This window comes from Puntigrus tetrazona, unplaced genomic scaffold (assembly GCF_018831695.1).
Source record: "Puntigrus tetrazona isolate hp1 unplaced genomic scaffold, ASM1883169v1 S000000708, whole genome shotgun sequence".
NCBI classification, from domain to species: domain Eukaryota; kingdom Metazoa; phylum Chordata; class Actinopteri; order Cypriniformes; family Cyprinidae; genus Puntigrus; species Puntigrus tetrazona.
The window spans coordinates 49,843-67,750 of NW_025048321.1; the positions used below are offsets into that span (position 1 = coordinate 49,843).

General features: G+C 38.0%; 2 protein-coding genes across 2 annotated transcripts; both read right to left on the bottom strand.

Annotated features, from left to right (window-relative positions):
* Nucleotides 1-1,896: 1,896 nt before the first annotated feature.
* On the bottom strand, nt 1,897-7,325 carry LOC122335067 (tumor necrosis factor ligand superfamily member 13-like). The gene is given in 7 exon segments (XM_043232827.1): nt 1,897-2,615; nt 3,195-3,272; nt 3,275-3,332; nt 4,617-4,732; nt 5,531-5,581; nt 5,664-5,772; nt 6,816-7,325. Coding segments are annotated over 7 exon segments (750 nt in total). The 5' UTR covers nt 7,044-7,325; the 3' UTR covers nt 1,897-2,505.
* A 719-nt stretch (nt 7,326-8,044) lies between these two features.
* On the bottom strand, nt 8,045-11,136 carry LOC122335068. Its single transcript, XM_043232828.1, has 7 exons — nt 10,798-11,136; nt 9,601-9,724; nt 9,390-9,488; nt 9,230-9,293; nt 8,535-8,698; nt 8,261-8,459; nt 8,045-8,167 (listed from the first exon to the last, which is right to left on the bottom strand). Exons 2-7 carry the CDS (start codon nt 9,669-9,671, stop codon nt 8,045-8,047), a joined length of 720 nt encoding a protein of 239 aa, XP_043088763.1. The 5' UTR covers nt 9,672-9,724; nt 10,798-11,136.
* Between the last annotated feature and the right edge of the window lie 6,772 nt (nt 11,137-17,908).

Genomic DNA, 17,908 nt, shown 5'->3' on the forward strand with positions numbered 1-17,908 from the left:
TATGTCCATCTCAGCCTCCGAGAGAAAAGATTGGGCTTGATTGGAGTCTGATCAGCTAGACAGCACGGGACCCCAGACCTCCAGGAAGAGCTCATGGAGGTTCTGTTGAATGTTTTTCATCAAGGAGACTGTTGCTGCGCTGGCTACTTGGTGTGATAGAGCATGGATATACCCTTTAATTCAGGTGCAGACCACCCCGTTGCATGGTGCAGTCTCTAACATTGTCTTGAAATGCCCCTTTTCTGAAACAAGAGATATACAGTCTACTTGAAAAAGGAGAGAGAGAGAGATGTGGTACCCAAAAGAGACAAGGGACTCTTTGCAAGCGTCCGTTCAGGATGTTAATGCTGCAGCAGATCCTGGTGCAAATTCGCCCTGGGGACTCGTTTGGATCTGTGAACTTAAAAGACACGTATTTTCACATTCAGATAGCTCCACATCACAGACGCTTTGTGAGGTTTGCTTTCGAAGGGACAGTGTACCAATAATAGGTTGATTTGGAATCGCTACAGGAGAGCAGAGGGAGATCTGTTTGCCATGAGCAAAACCATGCACTGCCAGCTGTTCTTCTCCCTGTCCCACTCCCCGCTGGAAGGGATGTACTGACATCGTGCTGGCCAGCAGCCAGGGGGCTTCAGTGATACTCATAGCCCCGAACTGGCCGAACCAGTTCCCGGACCTGGCAGAACTTCTGGTGGCGCCACCCTGGCCAATCCCCATCAGGAAGGACCTGCTATCTCAGACGAGTGGGCAGAGTTATGTAGCCTTCATGTGTGGCTGCTTCAGGGATATCAGACGAGTTGAGCACCCTGAATTCTTGAGTTCACAACATGCTCTCTGACGCGTGGGCACACTTTACGAGATGTTTGTATGCTCTGAAATGGGGAGTGTTTGTGAAATGGTGCTGCAATGTTCATGTCAACCCAGCTGCTTGCTCTGTGTCAGATGTTCTGTGTTTTCTACAATACAGACGGAATAAGGGATCTCTACCATCAACACTAAAGGTATATTTGGCTACTATTGCTTCTTTTCATTCCCTGCTGGACAGGCAAATGATTGCTCACACTGGTGGTGAGTTTTCTTAAGGGAGCGAGGAGATGCATCCCTTGTACTCTTCCTCATTATTCCCACATTATTACTGTCCAGATATGCACATTTTGTAAACGTAGGTTTAAACGCTTATTAGCTTGTCTCCACCTATCAGCTGCAAGCTGCTGGTGAATGGTTTGTGCAGGCTGCTCGTAGACTCTCCCACGGCAGGATTGAATATCGTTCCCATAACAGAGAAATATCTCTGTGATGTTTTGTGAAAACTTTAAAGAGAACGTCTCCGGCTATTATTGTAACCTTGGATGTTACAATAGACACCACGGATGTCGCCATGTTCGCTACTCGACCAGGTATTGGGACCAGCTACAGCGCTCAGTTTCTGATTTTGACTCATTGTCATGTGCACATTTTATACTGCCTCTCTAACCTCGTCAAACTTTGATTAGTTGATCATTCTGTCACAATTTTTTTCTCATAACAACTCATCAGTCAACGATCAGTCACTGCAGCACCGCTTCAACACAAACACACCTACTATCTGTAGCGCTGGCTGCAGACTTTTTTTTGTGGTTGGGGGGGTCAATGGGGTGGCCAGTGTCATTTTAGGGCTGGTCAGCACCCAATGTTTCCAAAACACTGCCTCCATCTGTCTGCCTTTTTCCTGTAGTGCATCCTGCTGCTATCCTTTCCCCAGGTAAATGACACACGCATCTGGCCATCCACATGATCTAAAAGAAAACACGGTTCATCAGACCTGGCTCCATGGTCCAGTTCTGACACTCACTTGGCAGACTGTAGATGTTTCCATAATGTGATGCACTCTGTCATCAGACAGTTTTCTTTATGGCCAACATTAAGTTTTTATCTGAGCTACAGTGCCTCTCCTGCACTAGCCCATGGATGCCCATGATATCAGATCACAGATTCTTCTTATGTGCACCACTTTTGGTAGGTATTAACCATTGCATACTGGGACACCTCACAAGATTTGCTGTTTTGAAGATGCTCTGACCTAGTCGGCTAGCCATCACCATTTGACCCTTGTCAAAGTGACTCAGATCTTTCCTCTTGTTCCTTTTTCTGGCTTCCAACACATGAACAACTGACTGTTCACTTGATGCCTGATATATGACACCCTCATTATAACAATATGATCAATGTTACTCATCTGTCAGTGGTTAATCAGTGTATGTATGCTATGGTACCGAATACCATATCTATATAACATATTTACATTGCCCACAGTATATTTAAAAATGGAAGCAAACCTTATTTCTATAATGCCATGTCCAAACATAGTAGTATCATATTTTGTACATTTAAGTACCCTTTCCAACATGCCAGTGTATGAACTGTACACTGGGTATCAATCACTCTCCACATAAAAGCATTTACTGTTATTGCGCATGAAAGTACGAAACTCTTGTGTAGAGAACTAACTAACACATGTTTGTGTCATATGCTGAAGAGGCCCATGAAGGTGGCGTGAGCTGTCAGGATGAGCTCTGCAGATTTGCGGGGAACAGAGAGCTGAAGAGTGGATCCAGACTCCAGGAAGTAAATTCCTATGAGAGAAACACATACTTAATAATCAGCCAGATATTTAGATTATACTATAAATATTTAGCAAATGTTGCAAAATTTTCCAGATTTTTGTATGATCAAAAATCGTCTGCTGAAGATGGTACAGTCCACAAAGAGATATGATCTTATCAGGTAACTAAACCTCTAAACTCATAACTAAAACTCATCATCTCTGTGGAATGTTCTTGCACAGAAAACACTTTTATTTTAAAGCTTAAGACAAGACACCACAGGTCAAGAGAGTTAAAACTACTAGAATTTTGGTATTCATTTATTAATAATTTTTTCTCAAAAAATGAAGTAAGCAAATGTACTAAATATGTACTAATTTGTATACTTTTCCAAAAATCTGAACATACGATAAAGCCAGATCCAAAATGATTGTTTCATTTTGTTTCATATTAAAGGTAAAGTTTTACATCAATGTTTTTTTCATAACTTCATGAGGTCTAATTCCATCTTTCCGGTATAAAAGTTATATTATATAATATATTATATATTAGTTGGTAATCAATTTATTATTTTGACATTTTTTTAACATTATTGTCTTGATATCTCACCAGCTGTGTAGCAAGTGTTGAGTGGTTGGCTGACGTTCCTGGGCATGCTTTTTAAACACTTCATGAGCTTAGTTTCCGCCCTTTGTCCCTCTTCGTGATCACATGACCCATTACCCAGGTGGTGTCTTTATACAGCACCTGTGGTGAGTAACAATGACATTATTTGGGGACAATATTTGAAAATGCATTTGAAATAAATGAACCTTATAAAGACATTTTTATCTGAAACCGTGATCCTTGGTGATTCATAAAATACACATAAAAAGTCCACATGTTGTAAATAATTTTCATTCTCATTTTCATTTCATGAGAATTAAATATATACCATGAGTAATTATTTTTTGTTGCCTGCATATGGTTTTATGACTCTCAAAGGGATGATAGCCATGGACTACATTTTATAAATCACCAAGGACTACGCTTTCAGCTAAAAACCTCTGTACGCTTCTACTGAAGAAAAAAAGTCACCTACATCTGAAATAAATTAAGGTTCATATAAATTAAGTTGGTTACCCCTGGGGACCTATTTCATAAAAGATGCTAAGAAAAGCAGGATTAAAGTCCAAAATCTTACTTGAAGTAATCTAATACATCAATTGGGGCTAAAGCAGTTTCAAAACGACAATTTCAGTGATTTAGGATAATTTGATGTGCAGACTTCCATTCTTAAGCAGCCCTTAATGTTATGTTGATCTTGGATCAAATCGATCCACCATGGAAAACAGTGGATATATTTGTGCTGTAATAATACTTCTGAGAAGCTGTGTTTTCCTCAGTGGATAATGGACATGTGACAGTTATATTCCTCACCTGTAAATGCCAGAAATGATGCAGATATATCCATTTTGCTTTTAGGAGTGAGTGAGGCTTGCATGAGTGAACGAGTGCTGCTGCACACATGTTAAAATGTTTTCAAATATCTTAAAAACAATATCATCAGATCTTAGGCACAATACACTGTAGTAGCTTATATATATATTTTATTATTTAGGTTGCATCTTTTTGTGAATTTGTTTTTATTCTTGGACTAATAATAAAGTCAAATATGTGGGAGAGTCAGTGGTAATTTTGTCCTTAAGGTTTTTTTTTTTTAAAGTGTTTAAGTGAGTGGGTGACCGTTTTTTATAAAAGCTTACGTTACATAAAAGCCGAATTACATATTGCTGCTGAATTACACTATAAAATGTTCCACCATCAAAGAACATTTTCAGCTGATAAAATATTAAATATCTAGCCAAGCTCTATGGCTGTAGTTTTTTACAGACCAGCAGACGGCACTAATGTAAGAAATGCTGTTCTTGAGATAAAACACAGATCAGTTAAGAGTCATACTGCGCAATGGGAACTGTGGCATGTTAACCAATTGATTTATTTCCAGCAAACATGTATAAAGCTGAAACATGCTTGCACATCAAGACCGACCTGACTGTAAATGAAGTAGGTACCCTCAGTCTCCACTGTTACGGTATCCCCCAAACCTGAAGCCCCCCCTCTGCTCTGCCCTATGGCCCAAGACAGAACAGTGGTGTCATGATCATCTGAGAAAAACACAGAGAACAAATGAGACACACAACATCTGTCTGTCTGTCTATATACAGCCGCAATTATTTTTTTCATATTCTCAACTTATGAGAGACACTCTGCTCCCATCAACAATATTTTATTTTAGATTAAATTTAAAGGAACAATTCACTATTGTTCCCAACTCCCCTAGAGTTAAACAGTTGAGTTATACCGTTTTCAAATCCATTCAGCTGATCTCCGGAGATGGCGGTAGCAATTTTAGCTGCAGCTCAGCATAGATCACTGAATCTGATTAGACGCAACTGTTTAACTCTATTTAATGGTGGAGTGTTCCTTTTAAGATATATATAAAAATAAATGACTAAACATTCATGTACAAATTGTTCAACCCACAAATGTCAGAGAGTCTTGTTAAAGTCAAACTCAAAAATATTATATACTTATATTATCACATTTACTATGCCAATAAACTGTTGTGGATGCAGTTCTTCAGAAAATACATGTGTATGCATACTTACGAACATATAAAATACATGTGTAAAATAATGGGGGTTGAATAATTTGGACTGCAACTGTATTTATGTTTGTCTGTCTATCTATCGTGGAATTTTACCCGTCATGCCGTTCTAAAACCATATGACTTTCTTCTGTGGAACATGTTTGGAGAAGTATTTAACAATGGACACCAAAACTGGTCACTTCTTTTGTGCTCCACAGAAGAAGGAACGAGTTTAGAAAGGTTTGAGGCAGCATTTCATTTTCCTTTCCAAACTATTCCCTTTATCATTGGACATCGTGGGTGTTACACTCACTGTATGACTGCGAAGACACGGGAACCAGATGGAGAAACGTGTGCTGCTCTGCTAAAAGAAAAGACAATTTACGTGAGATATTCAAATAAATGTGTGTTTGTGTGTAAGGCAGAGAATGAGAGAAGTTTCTCACTTTCTCGTCTCTTTCTCTGTTTCCTTTGTTTTGACACATCTCTCTTGTCTCTGCCCTCAGCGCGTGTCCGTCTCTCGTGATAGCAGCTCACCTTATAACAAGATGTAGCCTATGGGAAATTAGAAATCATCACACACTAAAGCTCGCCGATGTCTCTTTGCGTCATTAGACATCGGCTGGCAAACCAACGCAGCTGTTATGTAAAACAAAACTGTCAGAAATACCGCACTGTTCGACCGAAAGTGTGCAGACGTTCACGCAGTGACGGGTTTGGCAATGCCAGTAAATCCTGCGAAAACACTGTCGTTCAGAAATAGAGCCCTGCTGGACTCTTCCCAAGCTGTTGCAACAAAGCAAAAAACACAATTTTTGCTCATCGTCCTCAGAGACGTTACTGGAAAAGCCCAACCCCTCTGACGGAGGCCGTGCGCATACCTTTGTCAAAACTGCACTACAATGTGCCAAATTACATGAGAGCTTACACTATTTATAACTATACTAAATATTTGGTTTCAAACCTTTGCACACAAAACATATTTTTGTCAGCACAAACATTCTCCTAATGAAGCTGTATTTATTTCATGTGTGTCGCCCGGTTTTCTTCACTGCTCTCCCGTCCTGTTAAAACCGATATATCTGATATCCCACTTGCCACGCGTGATTATGATAAGAATTCTTGGCTTTAGCATTATTTACTTGCCCTGAAAGTCATGATTTTGAGGATTAGATGTGTGATCCCAAGATGATGAGTCTTTCAAATGTTGCTGCAGAACGCTCACTAAATTCACTTTGATTAACAGTGTCAAACATTTGAATAAAAATACCATTTCTGGAACATTAAAGATGACTGGTAAAACAGTACTTTCTGACTATTTACTTTATGCATTGTAGGCTGAAAGCAGTCACCAGTTCTCCACAGATGAGGAAGTGAAATCAGTTGCACAATTAGTACCATGGCACCACTTATATTATTATTACTATTTTTAATTTTACTGTTCATAAATCGTAGCGTTGGCTCTTCAACGTGCTTAAATATGCATAGTAGTAACACCGCTGTACTTTAGAATAATCAGGATACACGTGCATTAGTAAGGTTTGATGGTGAAGTAAGAGACGTTACGCAGTAAAAACAGCACAGAAGCACTCACCCACCCCGTAGCACAAGGCGGAATCGCAGCATATCCCACCTTCCTTCATGGCTGTGTCCAGAGGCCCGAACCGACGAGTTATTTCAGCCATTTCAGACCTGAGCATCCAGATGTAGGTCCACTGTATATACATCACGGCCGCACAGGTGCAGGCGACAGCGCACACGAGAAACCTCTTCAGCGCCTCCACCTTCACCTTCCAGGCGGAAGCGGGGCTGTCGCGGTTCTTCATTACCGACTAAACGTTGACGTGACGGGACGCGCGAAAATAGCGCTAATATTTCCGTTAACTTTCGGTTTCTCGACTTTCTTCAGAAAGAGCAGGGGGATGGGGGAAAAAAAAGATCGATGGAAATGCTGTATGAAGTTCTAACCAATCAAAATCCCAAACGAAACTCCGGTGAAGGTTATAACGCGGATATTCTGAAGAAGTTGTGAAATTCAATTAGCTTTATTGTAGTCCTGAATGCACATGATGAAAAAGACTGAGCGCTTTGTTGTTCAGTGGGCCTAAAACTCCACGTATCTAGCCTGCTTGTTATATAATAAGAAGAAGAATATGTGGGCCACAACAACAACCCGAAATCAAAGATAGTGAATTCAATCAATTTGCTTTCTGGGCAATAACATAACTAAAAAGACCTACCCCTGAACCTAACCTAACCCGTGTAATTATTACACAGGAGCTTAGTATCTTAGGTAATCATAGGCTACCTATGCTCTAAAATAAAATTAAATCAAATATTCCTATTCATTAGTACTTTTAAAAGAGTACTGAGGTTGTACTGCATGTAGTATTAAGTGTAAGTACAAAATTATAACAAGGTAACCTAGAAGTGCAAACAATAAATTGATCTTGTTTTTATTTTATTATTTGCAGTTTATTTTACTTGTTCGATTAAAATTCATACAGACAATCATAAATGCAGTTAACGTGTATTTCCATTAATATACATTTAATTTGCTAACAACTAAGCAGAATAGAACTGTGGTCTGGTCCTGAGTTTCTTTTCTTTTTTTTAAGATTGATAGGCCAAGCATCACACTTGAAATGTTTTGTCTGACAAGAATGCTGAACTAAACACTAAAACATTTACAACCATACATATAAAATTTCATTTAGACTTAACAGTGGATATTAAGAGAAAAAACATGTAGAATCATGGCTCAAACAGCGTAAACTAGCAAAAAGTGACATCTGATCATCGTTGACCCCATGAGATGTCCCAGAATTCACCGCACACAAACATCATCGGCCATTAAGAGCGATCTATGGGCTGTTCCCGAAACAAACGCCATCATGGGGTTCCCTCCTGGAGCAAGGTCACGAAACTGCTCGTATTCTGTAAATGAGAACTGTACACGGGGAAAAAACACACACACACACAAACACAAAATAAAATTTCAGATTAAGCTCAAGAGTTCTTCCTTTCATTAATGAAATGCTACCAGAAGAGTCGGCGAGGAAGCAGTTTCATAAGGCATTGTCACGGCCACATCAGGATTGTCCATTAGCATAGCGCCGATGCTAACACCAGCTGCAGGACAGAGAAGCTGCTCATCTCCACCCTCAGGTAGTTTCTGTGAGCCGTGGCCGTCCTCTGGCCTGGGCACAGCTGTGGCACCCCACCATCTGTCCCCCTTCAGCCTGTAACATTACATTTAATTCATATTTCATCATTTATGACATGCCTTTCCTCTCTCGATCCTTTCTCTCTCTCACTCATTTATATGGCGCTGTTTCATCCTGAGTTCTCCTATATGTTGCAGAACTCTTGGAGTGTGTTTCTGCAGTCTTTGATATCTTCTCATTCTGCACATCAGCTGCGAAGGATGCGGCAGATTCTCATGAGTCAGGCCCGAACTCACTCTTTTTTGTCTGCTCACCTGAAAAATGGAGTTGACAGAAGCTGATGTGACAAAGAATTTAAAAATACAATTCTAGAATACTAGATACTAGCTATATTTAATAACGTAATCTGTCACATAACACAATTTACGTAGTATAATCTTTATGTTTATTATTTAAAGAGGATAATATTAATATAAAAATACAATGAGAAAGCTACACAACAATATTTTTATGTTTTGGTCGACAAAAAATGTTTGGGAATGCCTGCATTATAAATATGAAAAGGTGTGAATATGTATAGTTTAACATGTCAAAAAAGTATCCAAAGACTTGATCATTTGAATAATGATTAATTAATGAATGCGTCTGATCTATGAGTTGATTAGAGGTGCAATGTTGCAATCTTAAGAAAACACTCTTTAAATGTGAAATTATTTCTGTAAATACAGTTTTACCGGACTAATGGCAGGCCCGTGTATACCATTCCCCATCTCTAGACTTCTGAATGTAAGTAAATTAGTTACAAATAAATAAAAAAAATAGAAAGTTAACATTTAGTGACTCACTATGCCAACAGGTGAACTGGAGTAGAGGGCTGAAGAAAATAAGGGTTCGTAAGTGAAGTCCTCGCTGCCAACAAACATACAAACAGTCAGCTTCAAAGCGCCATGAAGTCATTTCAGAACTAATTGCATATGGACAGGGTTATTAAATGAATAATTTTACCATGATACTGGCGCAGCTGTCTTCCAGAAAGTCTCTCCATACGGAGGCTGCACCGGTAACACGGCCTCCTCACTGGAACGAGTCACTTCCTTTGATCGCCTGTAGATGGCACAACGACATCACTATACCCTTAAATGACCGTAAACCACAGAGAAACATATACATGTGTGAAACACGCTTTAATTTTTAACATACGGACAGAAACTCTTACTTTGCGAAAGGCGGAAACAGGTCAAAATGGTCCGTTTCGGTCTGTGATGACGGATAGTTTGCGGTCCACATTTCTTCTAGCCATATAGCTGAGTATTTAAGTACTCAACTTATTTACTTATTATCTGGCAAAATTTTAACAGTAAAATAGGTTAGTTCGTATATTAACAAGAGACTGAATGTATTTAGGCATAAATGGTATAAAAAAAGTGTTACTTAAAAATGCATGGTAACACAATCTTAAAGAGCACTTCTCACAGTTTGTTAGATGTTTCCCGCCACTGTCATGACCGCTCGTCAAAGTTTAGAAACAGCATCTGGTGGTCTACATATTTAATATATGAAAAAAGTGTATTCAGAAATACAATTCAGTATATATATATATATATATATATATATATATATATATATATATATATATATATATATATATATATATATATATATATATATATATATACACACACACACACACACACAAACACACGCGCTGAATTGTATTTCTGAATACACTTTTTCATATATTAAATAAATAATACAATTCAGTGTATATATATATATATATATATATATATATATATATATATATATATATATATATATATATATATACACGCTGAATTGTATTCTGAATACACTGAAATAGTTTCTGAAATAAAAATATATCACTGAAATATGAAAAATATAATGTTTGTTGTTGTTGTTGTTGTTGTTGTTGTTAATAATAATAATAATGATAATAATTATAAATATTTAGAAATTCGGTAAATTCAATGGCATTTCCTACAAATTACTAAAATGAAATTATCTTTTAAACATTTATAATAAAATAATCAAAAAGTAAATCTTTATTTATTTACAAAGCAAGAAAAGTGTAGCGGACAGACAGGACTTTTAACTGCTCTGTAAGTCTGCTCACGTCACGCTCTGGTCTTTGGGAAGAGTGACGGCACGGCTCAAAACTTTCACGTACCGGCGACTGTTTAATAACCTTCTTCCATTTAGTAAGAGCTGCCAGTATTCTGAGGAGTGTAAAATATCGTGGCTACCATTCACAATAGTGTTAGTTTTGTTCGACGAGAGCGCGTCTCCTGTTTTTAAAGCTTTTTTCAGTTTGAAGTGCGGAGATTTGGGGTAGCCGCAAGTTAAATGGACGCATGCGGATCACGTTTATGTGTGCGAGAGTGCGACAAACAACCTTTCAGCGCCGTGGAGAGAAACGAAGAATGAACTTTCTGCTCGTTTTTGTTGTATTCGGGTTTTGTTCGTGCGAATTCCAGTGAACGGAAAAACTTCCACCCAACTTTTCCTGCCGTTGGTCGTCGTGTGATCCAGCAGGTGGAGAAACACGAGCCGCTGTTTAATCAGGGAAAAGAACACAGGAACCGGATTTAAAATAAACCCGTTTTCTTCCAAAACTCCCACTGGATTTAATTGTACGACTTTGGTGGCTGGAATAAACCATTATCAAGAACTAGTAAGTGCAACAGACCCCACGTAATTTACACAATCACTGCGAACCACAGCATCACGTTGGTTATCAAAACATCTTAAAGCAATGACAGGGGAATTATTATGCTAATGTAGAACGAATCGTAATGGGGATCACTTGTACAGATTCGTACAGTCATAATCTTATTCATTTAATTTGTCTGTTTCGAAATTGATCCAGTAAAATATTTTTTTATCCAGCAAGATTCCTTTGGGATTTATTCTAAACTAGCTTGTCAAGCAATCAGCATCCCTTTGAGGTATTCTGACAATTCATTTGACTTCTGTTGTTGCCAAATATATACAGAAACTTGTATATTTAGAAACCTTTTGTGACTGTCCAGTGCCACTTTAGCTGGTTGGGAACACCGCTCGATTTTCAGCCAGTTTCACTTTGTCAAAAACTGTGAAGGAATGTACACATGACTCATTTTAGATAAAGATCTTTCTGGATAAGATGAAATTCCTATTGGATTTCTCTTCTTGCTCAAGCTTTTGATTCATTTTAATATCCTACCAGGGTGTTTAATCATTTTAGGGGGTCATATGAAATATCTTGTTTGTATTTGACATTATATTGGAGCCATATAAGACAATTGTCTCTGATCAGATGATACGTGGCTTCCTGAATTCAGAAGTTAACCTGCTTCAGGTGTTTGGGAAACATTAAGTTAGTTTGATTCGTGCTGTTGACTACCAGCACTGCTTGATTTGACAGAATACAGAAAGTGGTATTATCATTGTGTTTGGGGCATGATATTATAGCAATGCCATAATTTTTCATGCTATTCCTTATAAGTACCGTATAAATAGAGTAATCTGGTATATCATGATATTTCTGTCCCATGTTTCTTTCCACCACAGTACTTTCTGTACAGAAGAGTTGTTTTCATGATGGCCATGACATCGCTCAGGTTACAAGAGGGAAATAATAGTTTATCTCAGTTCCGGTTCAAGTGTATTGACACGCTTTATTTTACCTTTAATATATTTGTACATGTCTCTCTCTCTTTATTATCTGCAATTTGTTATGTCTGGTTTGCTAGATGATTTATTTGAGCTCTCAGCCCTGTCTCTGGCACTTTAATTGAAAACTGCGTTTGCATGCCTGTATTCTGCACTGCAGCTGCTTGTCTTTAGGGACTTTATTACAGGACACACACACACACACACACACACACACTTAATGACAGACCAACATTCCTCAGGCTCCAAAAGGTATGCTGTCTCTGCCTTTCTCATTTTAGCCGTCCCATCTCTCTGTGTTTCGTTCTTTGAGTCTCGAGGCTCGTGTTCAAACAGAAATTGTCCGAAAGTTAATTATATGAGTTGTTCAGTCTGTAACGTGGCATAGTTTAGTCCTTGCGTGCACATGGTTTAGAGGAAATGTTCAGGAACAAGCTTAGAGGTGCATGATTTAGGAAGAAATATGAAAATTATTATTATTACGATTTTGTTTTGCTGCACCTGTTAATGATGATGATAATAATAAATAATAAAATAATAAAAAATATATATAATACAAATAATACTTCTATATTACTAGGATTGTTACTAATTAATGAAACTATTAGGCAAGATAAGAAATAATATCTTAACACTGTGAAATAAAAAAATTGAGCAACAAATGCATAAAACAGTATTGAAAACGGTCTCCTTACCTTAGCCAGATTAACAACAGTATCTTTCTAATAATGTTTTTTTAATTTGGGTGGTTGTGGAAGGAAGCATGCGGCATACGTCTGTAAACATGGAGATGATGCTGCATGTGGCGGGTTGTTTCCCACAGATACTAATCCAGAAAGGATCATGCGTTTAGAAACACACGTGACTGAAATTGAATTCTATTCCTGTTTTAAATGTTCATCAGATTTAGAGTTGTGGCCGATACATATCAATCGATATATTCACGTGCATCTCGTCAGTGAAGCCGGTTCTTTGATTAGCAGTACATCTCCATCACCTTTTTTCAAATGAAGCACCAGTTAACGTAGAGCCGCAGATCACTGCCCCGGTTGTTTTCAGACTTGTTCCTGATGACCTACAACTTTTACATTTTGCACGTCTCTCTAATTTACACACTTGATTTAGCTCTTTAGGAAAGACCTCCATGTGATGGGAGCTAACCAATCGCCGTTGGTAACGTGATTTATCGTAGGCCTAATATTTTTTTCCTCGGTTGGTCAGAACAAACTGGCTTGTTACTTATTCGTTCAGATGACAAATGAAATTTCTTATTTGGGTCATAAATTTCAAGACGTGGGCTAGAATCTGTGATTCCACATGAGTGCTGTGACTGACAGCTACACATACTCTTTGAAACATTAGATTCATCTGTTCTGGAGCCGTGCACAACTTGCACGAAGAAGAGCGTTCCTTAAATAACAGCAATTGCAGGTTTTAAACAGAGATGGTGACAAAGAGGCAAAACCTACAGATTGCAGCCCTGCTTAGAGTAATAGTTCACCCTAACAAATAAATCATTTATTCACTCTCAACACTGACAAAGGAAGATCTTTAATGCTAAATACCTGAAATGTGAGGGGCAAACAAAATCAGCATGCTCTGAAAATCTTTCTCTCTACTGTATCTGTTAAACCTCATTCAAACGTCCACATTCAAATCAGTTGTGTCACAAAGGTCGAGTGACATGAAAATGAGGGAGTGCATAATCGAGGGAACACATGGTGCAGTGCATCTTCATGAAGTACGTTTTAATACACGTTTAAATGGAAGTAAATTTTAGATCTGCAACCGAGATCTGCTTCTTACACGAACACTTCAGGAAAAGCTTTATGACTTTTACGTCCTTTTTAGAGCATGCCATTTCTAGTCTCCGTTCACTTTCTTTCTGTGCAGCATGTGTTTTAAGTAAGATAAGGGTGATTGGATGATGACCCCTTCGAATGGATTAAAAACAAAGTTCAGAATTGACCGAGGAGGAATTGCTCTTAGATCAGCGTTTCTCTTTATCGGTATTGAGCTCTGAGCGGCTGTTTGTGTGAGCAGCTGTGCAGTGTGCTGTGCTCCAGATTCCACTCCTTATTACTAAAATGTGACCACATTAAAGTTCCAAAAGTTACTGAAACACTGTGTTAAAGGGGAAAGAGAAAGTGATTGTGAAAGATTGTGCAGAGTCCTGGTAGCAGGAAGCCCTTTATTTACACAGTGTTTTTAAGATAAAGGGTCCCTTTTTCGGGGATTGACTTGACAACAAAACAATAACTTGAGTTTTTGAAAGCAACGAATATTCATTCACCAGGCAAGGCCATTTGTAGCCCTGGACCCCTAAACTAGTAATAGAGGTCAGTTTTGTGAAACTAAGATTTATTAATCATCTGGAGGTGTAAAAATAATCTAAATATTCATAAAATCACATTTAAACGTCTAGCAGTATTACAAATCATAAATTAACTTTGATATTTATGGTAGTATGTTTACAAAATATCATAATGGAACATGATCTTTACTTAATATCCTAAAGATTTTTTTTTTTTTTTTTTTTTATTGTTGACAATTGCTATAAATGTACCCATGACTGTTTTTGTGGTCCAGGGTCACATTTCTGCTGCTGTCATTACAAAACGCTTTACTGACCATATTAGAGTAGGTCACTTTTACTGGGGGCAGACATGTTGAAATCTTATGACCAAACAAATAAGGCTCACTTTATCTCATGTCCCTTATCCCTTATGTTATTAGAAACTGTGATGTAGTATATTTCATCATGCAAAGAACATGTATGTAAATTATTTCATTGAAAATAAAGTAAAGCTGTCATTATATCATAATTAAGAAAAAGCCTCCTTTAAAGGATTGAAAGTTTAAAGTAGCTTGTAAACTGCTTTACAAAACTGCTTTACTGCTTGGTAATATTTTAAAACCTCCAGAATTACAATCAATGGGACCTTATACCAACATGAATTAAGTTCGATAACCCCATTAATCACTACTCTCATGTTGCTCCAAAAGCTTTGTTCATTTTTGGAACACAATTTATGATATTTTAGATGATAACCAGGAGGCTTGTAACTGTCCCATTTGACTGCCAAGTAATGAACACTGTCAAAGTTCAGAAAAGTATGAAAGACATTGTCAGAATAGTCCATCTGCCATCAGTGGTTCAATCTGCATTTTATGAAGCGATGAGAACTTTTTGTACACATTTTACATTTATTCAACAATTTATCTACTCCTCAACACCGTAGCACCATTTTGGATCCACTAAACGCAAACAGCATACACTGTTCTGTGTCAGCTGTAACACTCAGATCCTTTTTTATGTGTATTTACGCTTTGATTTGAATGTAAACTGAATCCTTGTGTTGAGACTGACACAGAACAATATAAGCTGTTTGCGTTCAGTGGATGTCTTCCAAAATAGGCCTCCAAAATTTTATTTGCGTACAAAATGTATTCTCTTAGCTTCATAGCATTACAGTTGAACCACTAGACAATGTCTTTCATACTTTTCCGGACCTTGACAGGGATCATAACTTGGCAGTCAATGAGAGTTACAAGCCTCCCGGATTTCTTAAAATTGTGTTAAATTATTAAATTGTGTTCTGAAGATGAACAAAACATTTTTGTTTTACAGGTTTGGTAAAACATCAGGGTAAGTGATTATCGGCAGCATTTTCATTTAACCTTTAATACATTTAATACAAATTTTATATATGCCATTAGCCCAAAAAACACATTTGTTTAGAGAGGGATAACAGTATCGATAATGGTAGGTTCATCGCTGGATACTTAATATTTATATAAGCAGACTAATAAAAGTATGGCACAATCTGCAGTGTGTAATCTCATTTCAGCGTGTGAGTCAGGAGAGGGAAACTTTAGATGTACTGCATGGCTGACAGAGACGCCCAGTCACCTGCTGCAGTTGCATAAGCCAGTAATATGTGTGTAATGTAGACTATGAGTGTAATGCGGGCTGTGTCACCGTGGCAGAGTGTGTGTTTGTGTTGTCTGAGCTAAAGGGTGTAGCTCTGTTCCTGTAACTTAATTGTGATTCAAATATTTGAGTGCTGGATATCTGTGAGATCCAGAAATCACAGTCTCTACAGGTTGACGCACTAAAAGTCATTTCCTCTAATCTTGCTGTTTTGTGTAAACGTCCTTTAACCAAAAGTACAGTATCAACAAATACGTACTCCAAACTTGTACATGTACAAATGGAGATACTCACACACACATATACGCACACAAAACCCCTCAGGGGGCATTGCTGACTAGCCCATACTGTCCCTTCATACCAAGCTGCTGATGCCTGAAATACACTGGAATGTGTTTACAATGGCTAACATGCATGTGCAGTGAAGTCCAACAGAGAACAAGTGTGGTTAAAGATACGTTGTATGGCGCACAATATTAATGCTTTTTTATATTATTGTAATTTAATCAGATCATTTGTTCCATTCCAAAACCTAAAATGCATTTAGACATACAGCTATGGACAAAATTAGAAACACCTCTTCATAATTGAATCATGGCGTTACATTCAGACCCGAAATGAAGCACCTAGCCATGCACTTTGTATTTTGCAAGTTCAAATCCTTAAGTTATTAACTCTCTGTTGATTTCAAGTTTTCAATATGAAATCTGTGTGGCTGGAGCTTCATAGAATGGGTTTCCATTGGCGTCCCCCTGCATCAGCAAGCACAATGCCAAGCGTTGGATGAAGTGAAGGCAAGCAGGGGTTGCTGGAGCAGAAGTAACCTTTTCTGTGGAAGGACGAGTGTGAAGGAGGAGGGATAATGGTATGGGATGTTCATCGCGGATCAGGCTAGGCCTCTTACGTCCATTTAAGAGAAGTCTTACTGGTTTAGCAAGACAAGAAGGGAACAGTGTGGGAATGACCTTTCTGTTCCAGCATGACTATGCCCCAGTGCATTTAGCAAGGCCCTTAAGAAGTTGACCAGTGTATCAATTTTGCAGAATAATTGCACAATAGTTGATTGCCAAAACTAATTACTATTGGTAAAATTCATGCAAAATGAATGCTGTAGGTTCACTGGGTTACAATCATTGCTGGAGCGACTGAGAAGGGTCTGCTGTCATCATGCAGTGTGAGGGGCCTCTAAAGATGGAAATCGCTGATGCCTTGTGTTGTTTGTTTTCACACGTGAGGCTGCGAATGCAGATAGAATGTACAGAGCCGTTACTTCCTATACGCAGAATATGCAAGCTGCAACCCTTGCTCTCGAGGATGTTTCATTTTTGAATTTGGTCAGAGGGTATGAAAACATGAGTAATCATTTGTTTTAAAAGTGTCATATGACTCAATAATAACACAAAATATCGACTAATTATCATAATAATTGATATATTGATAGATTTTTTTGTCAATAATGCACACTCCTGCTTTCAACACAGTGATGTAGACGTGGCAGCTTGTTTAAATGAGCCATTTTAGCGGTCTTAACTTTTATAAAGAATATCTCTTTGATTTTGAGACTTTAGTCTTTGCATCTTTTAACACTCCAATGAGAAAGGAAAACTTTCATCACGTGACCCCTTTAATGTGGTGTGCTATCACTTTATGTAATAATCAGTCCTATCATATAATGGGAATGTTGTACAGTTTCTTGCTCGAGACTTAAAAACATGAGTTGAAAATGTACCAAGCCTCGGAAGAGATACTGTGACTCTAGCACTTTCTGTGAGCGTGATTCGATTCATCCTTCTTTTCTTTTTTTTTAGTAAAACACTATTTTACTTTTGATTCAGCATCAGCTATTGAGTGAGTAATAGGTAATTTGGTATCAGCCAGCATGGTTCAACCTAGCCATCGTATATATTTAAAGTCCACT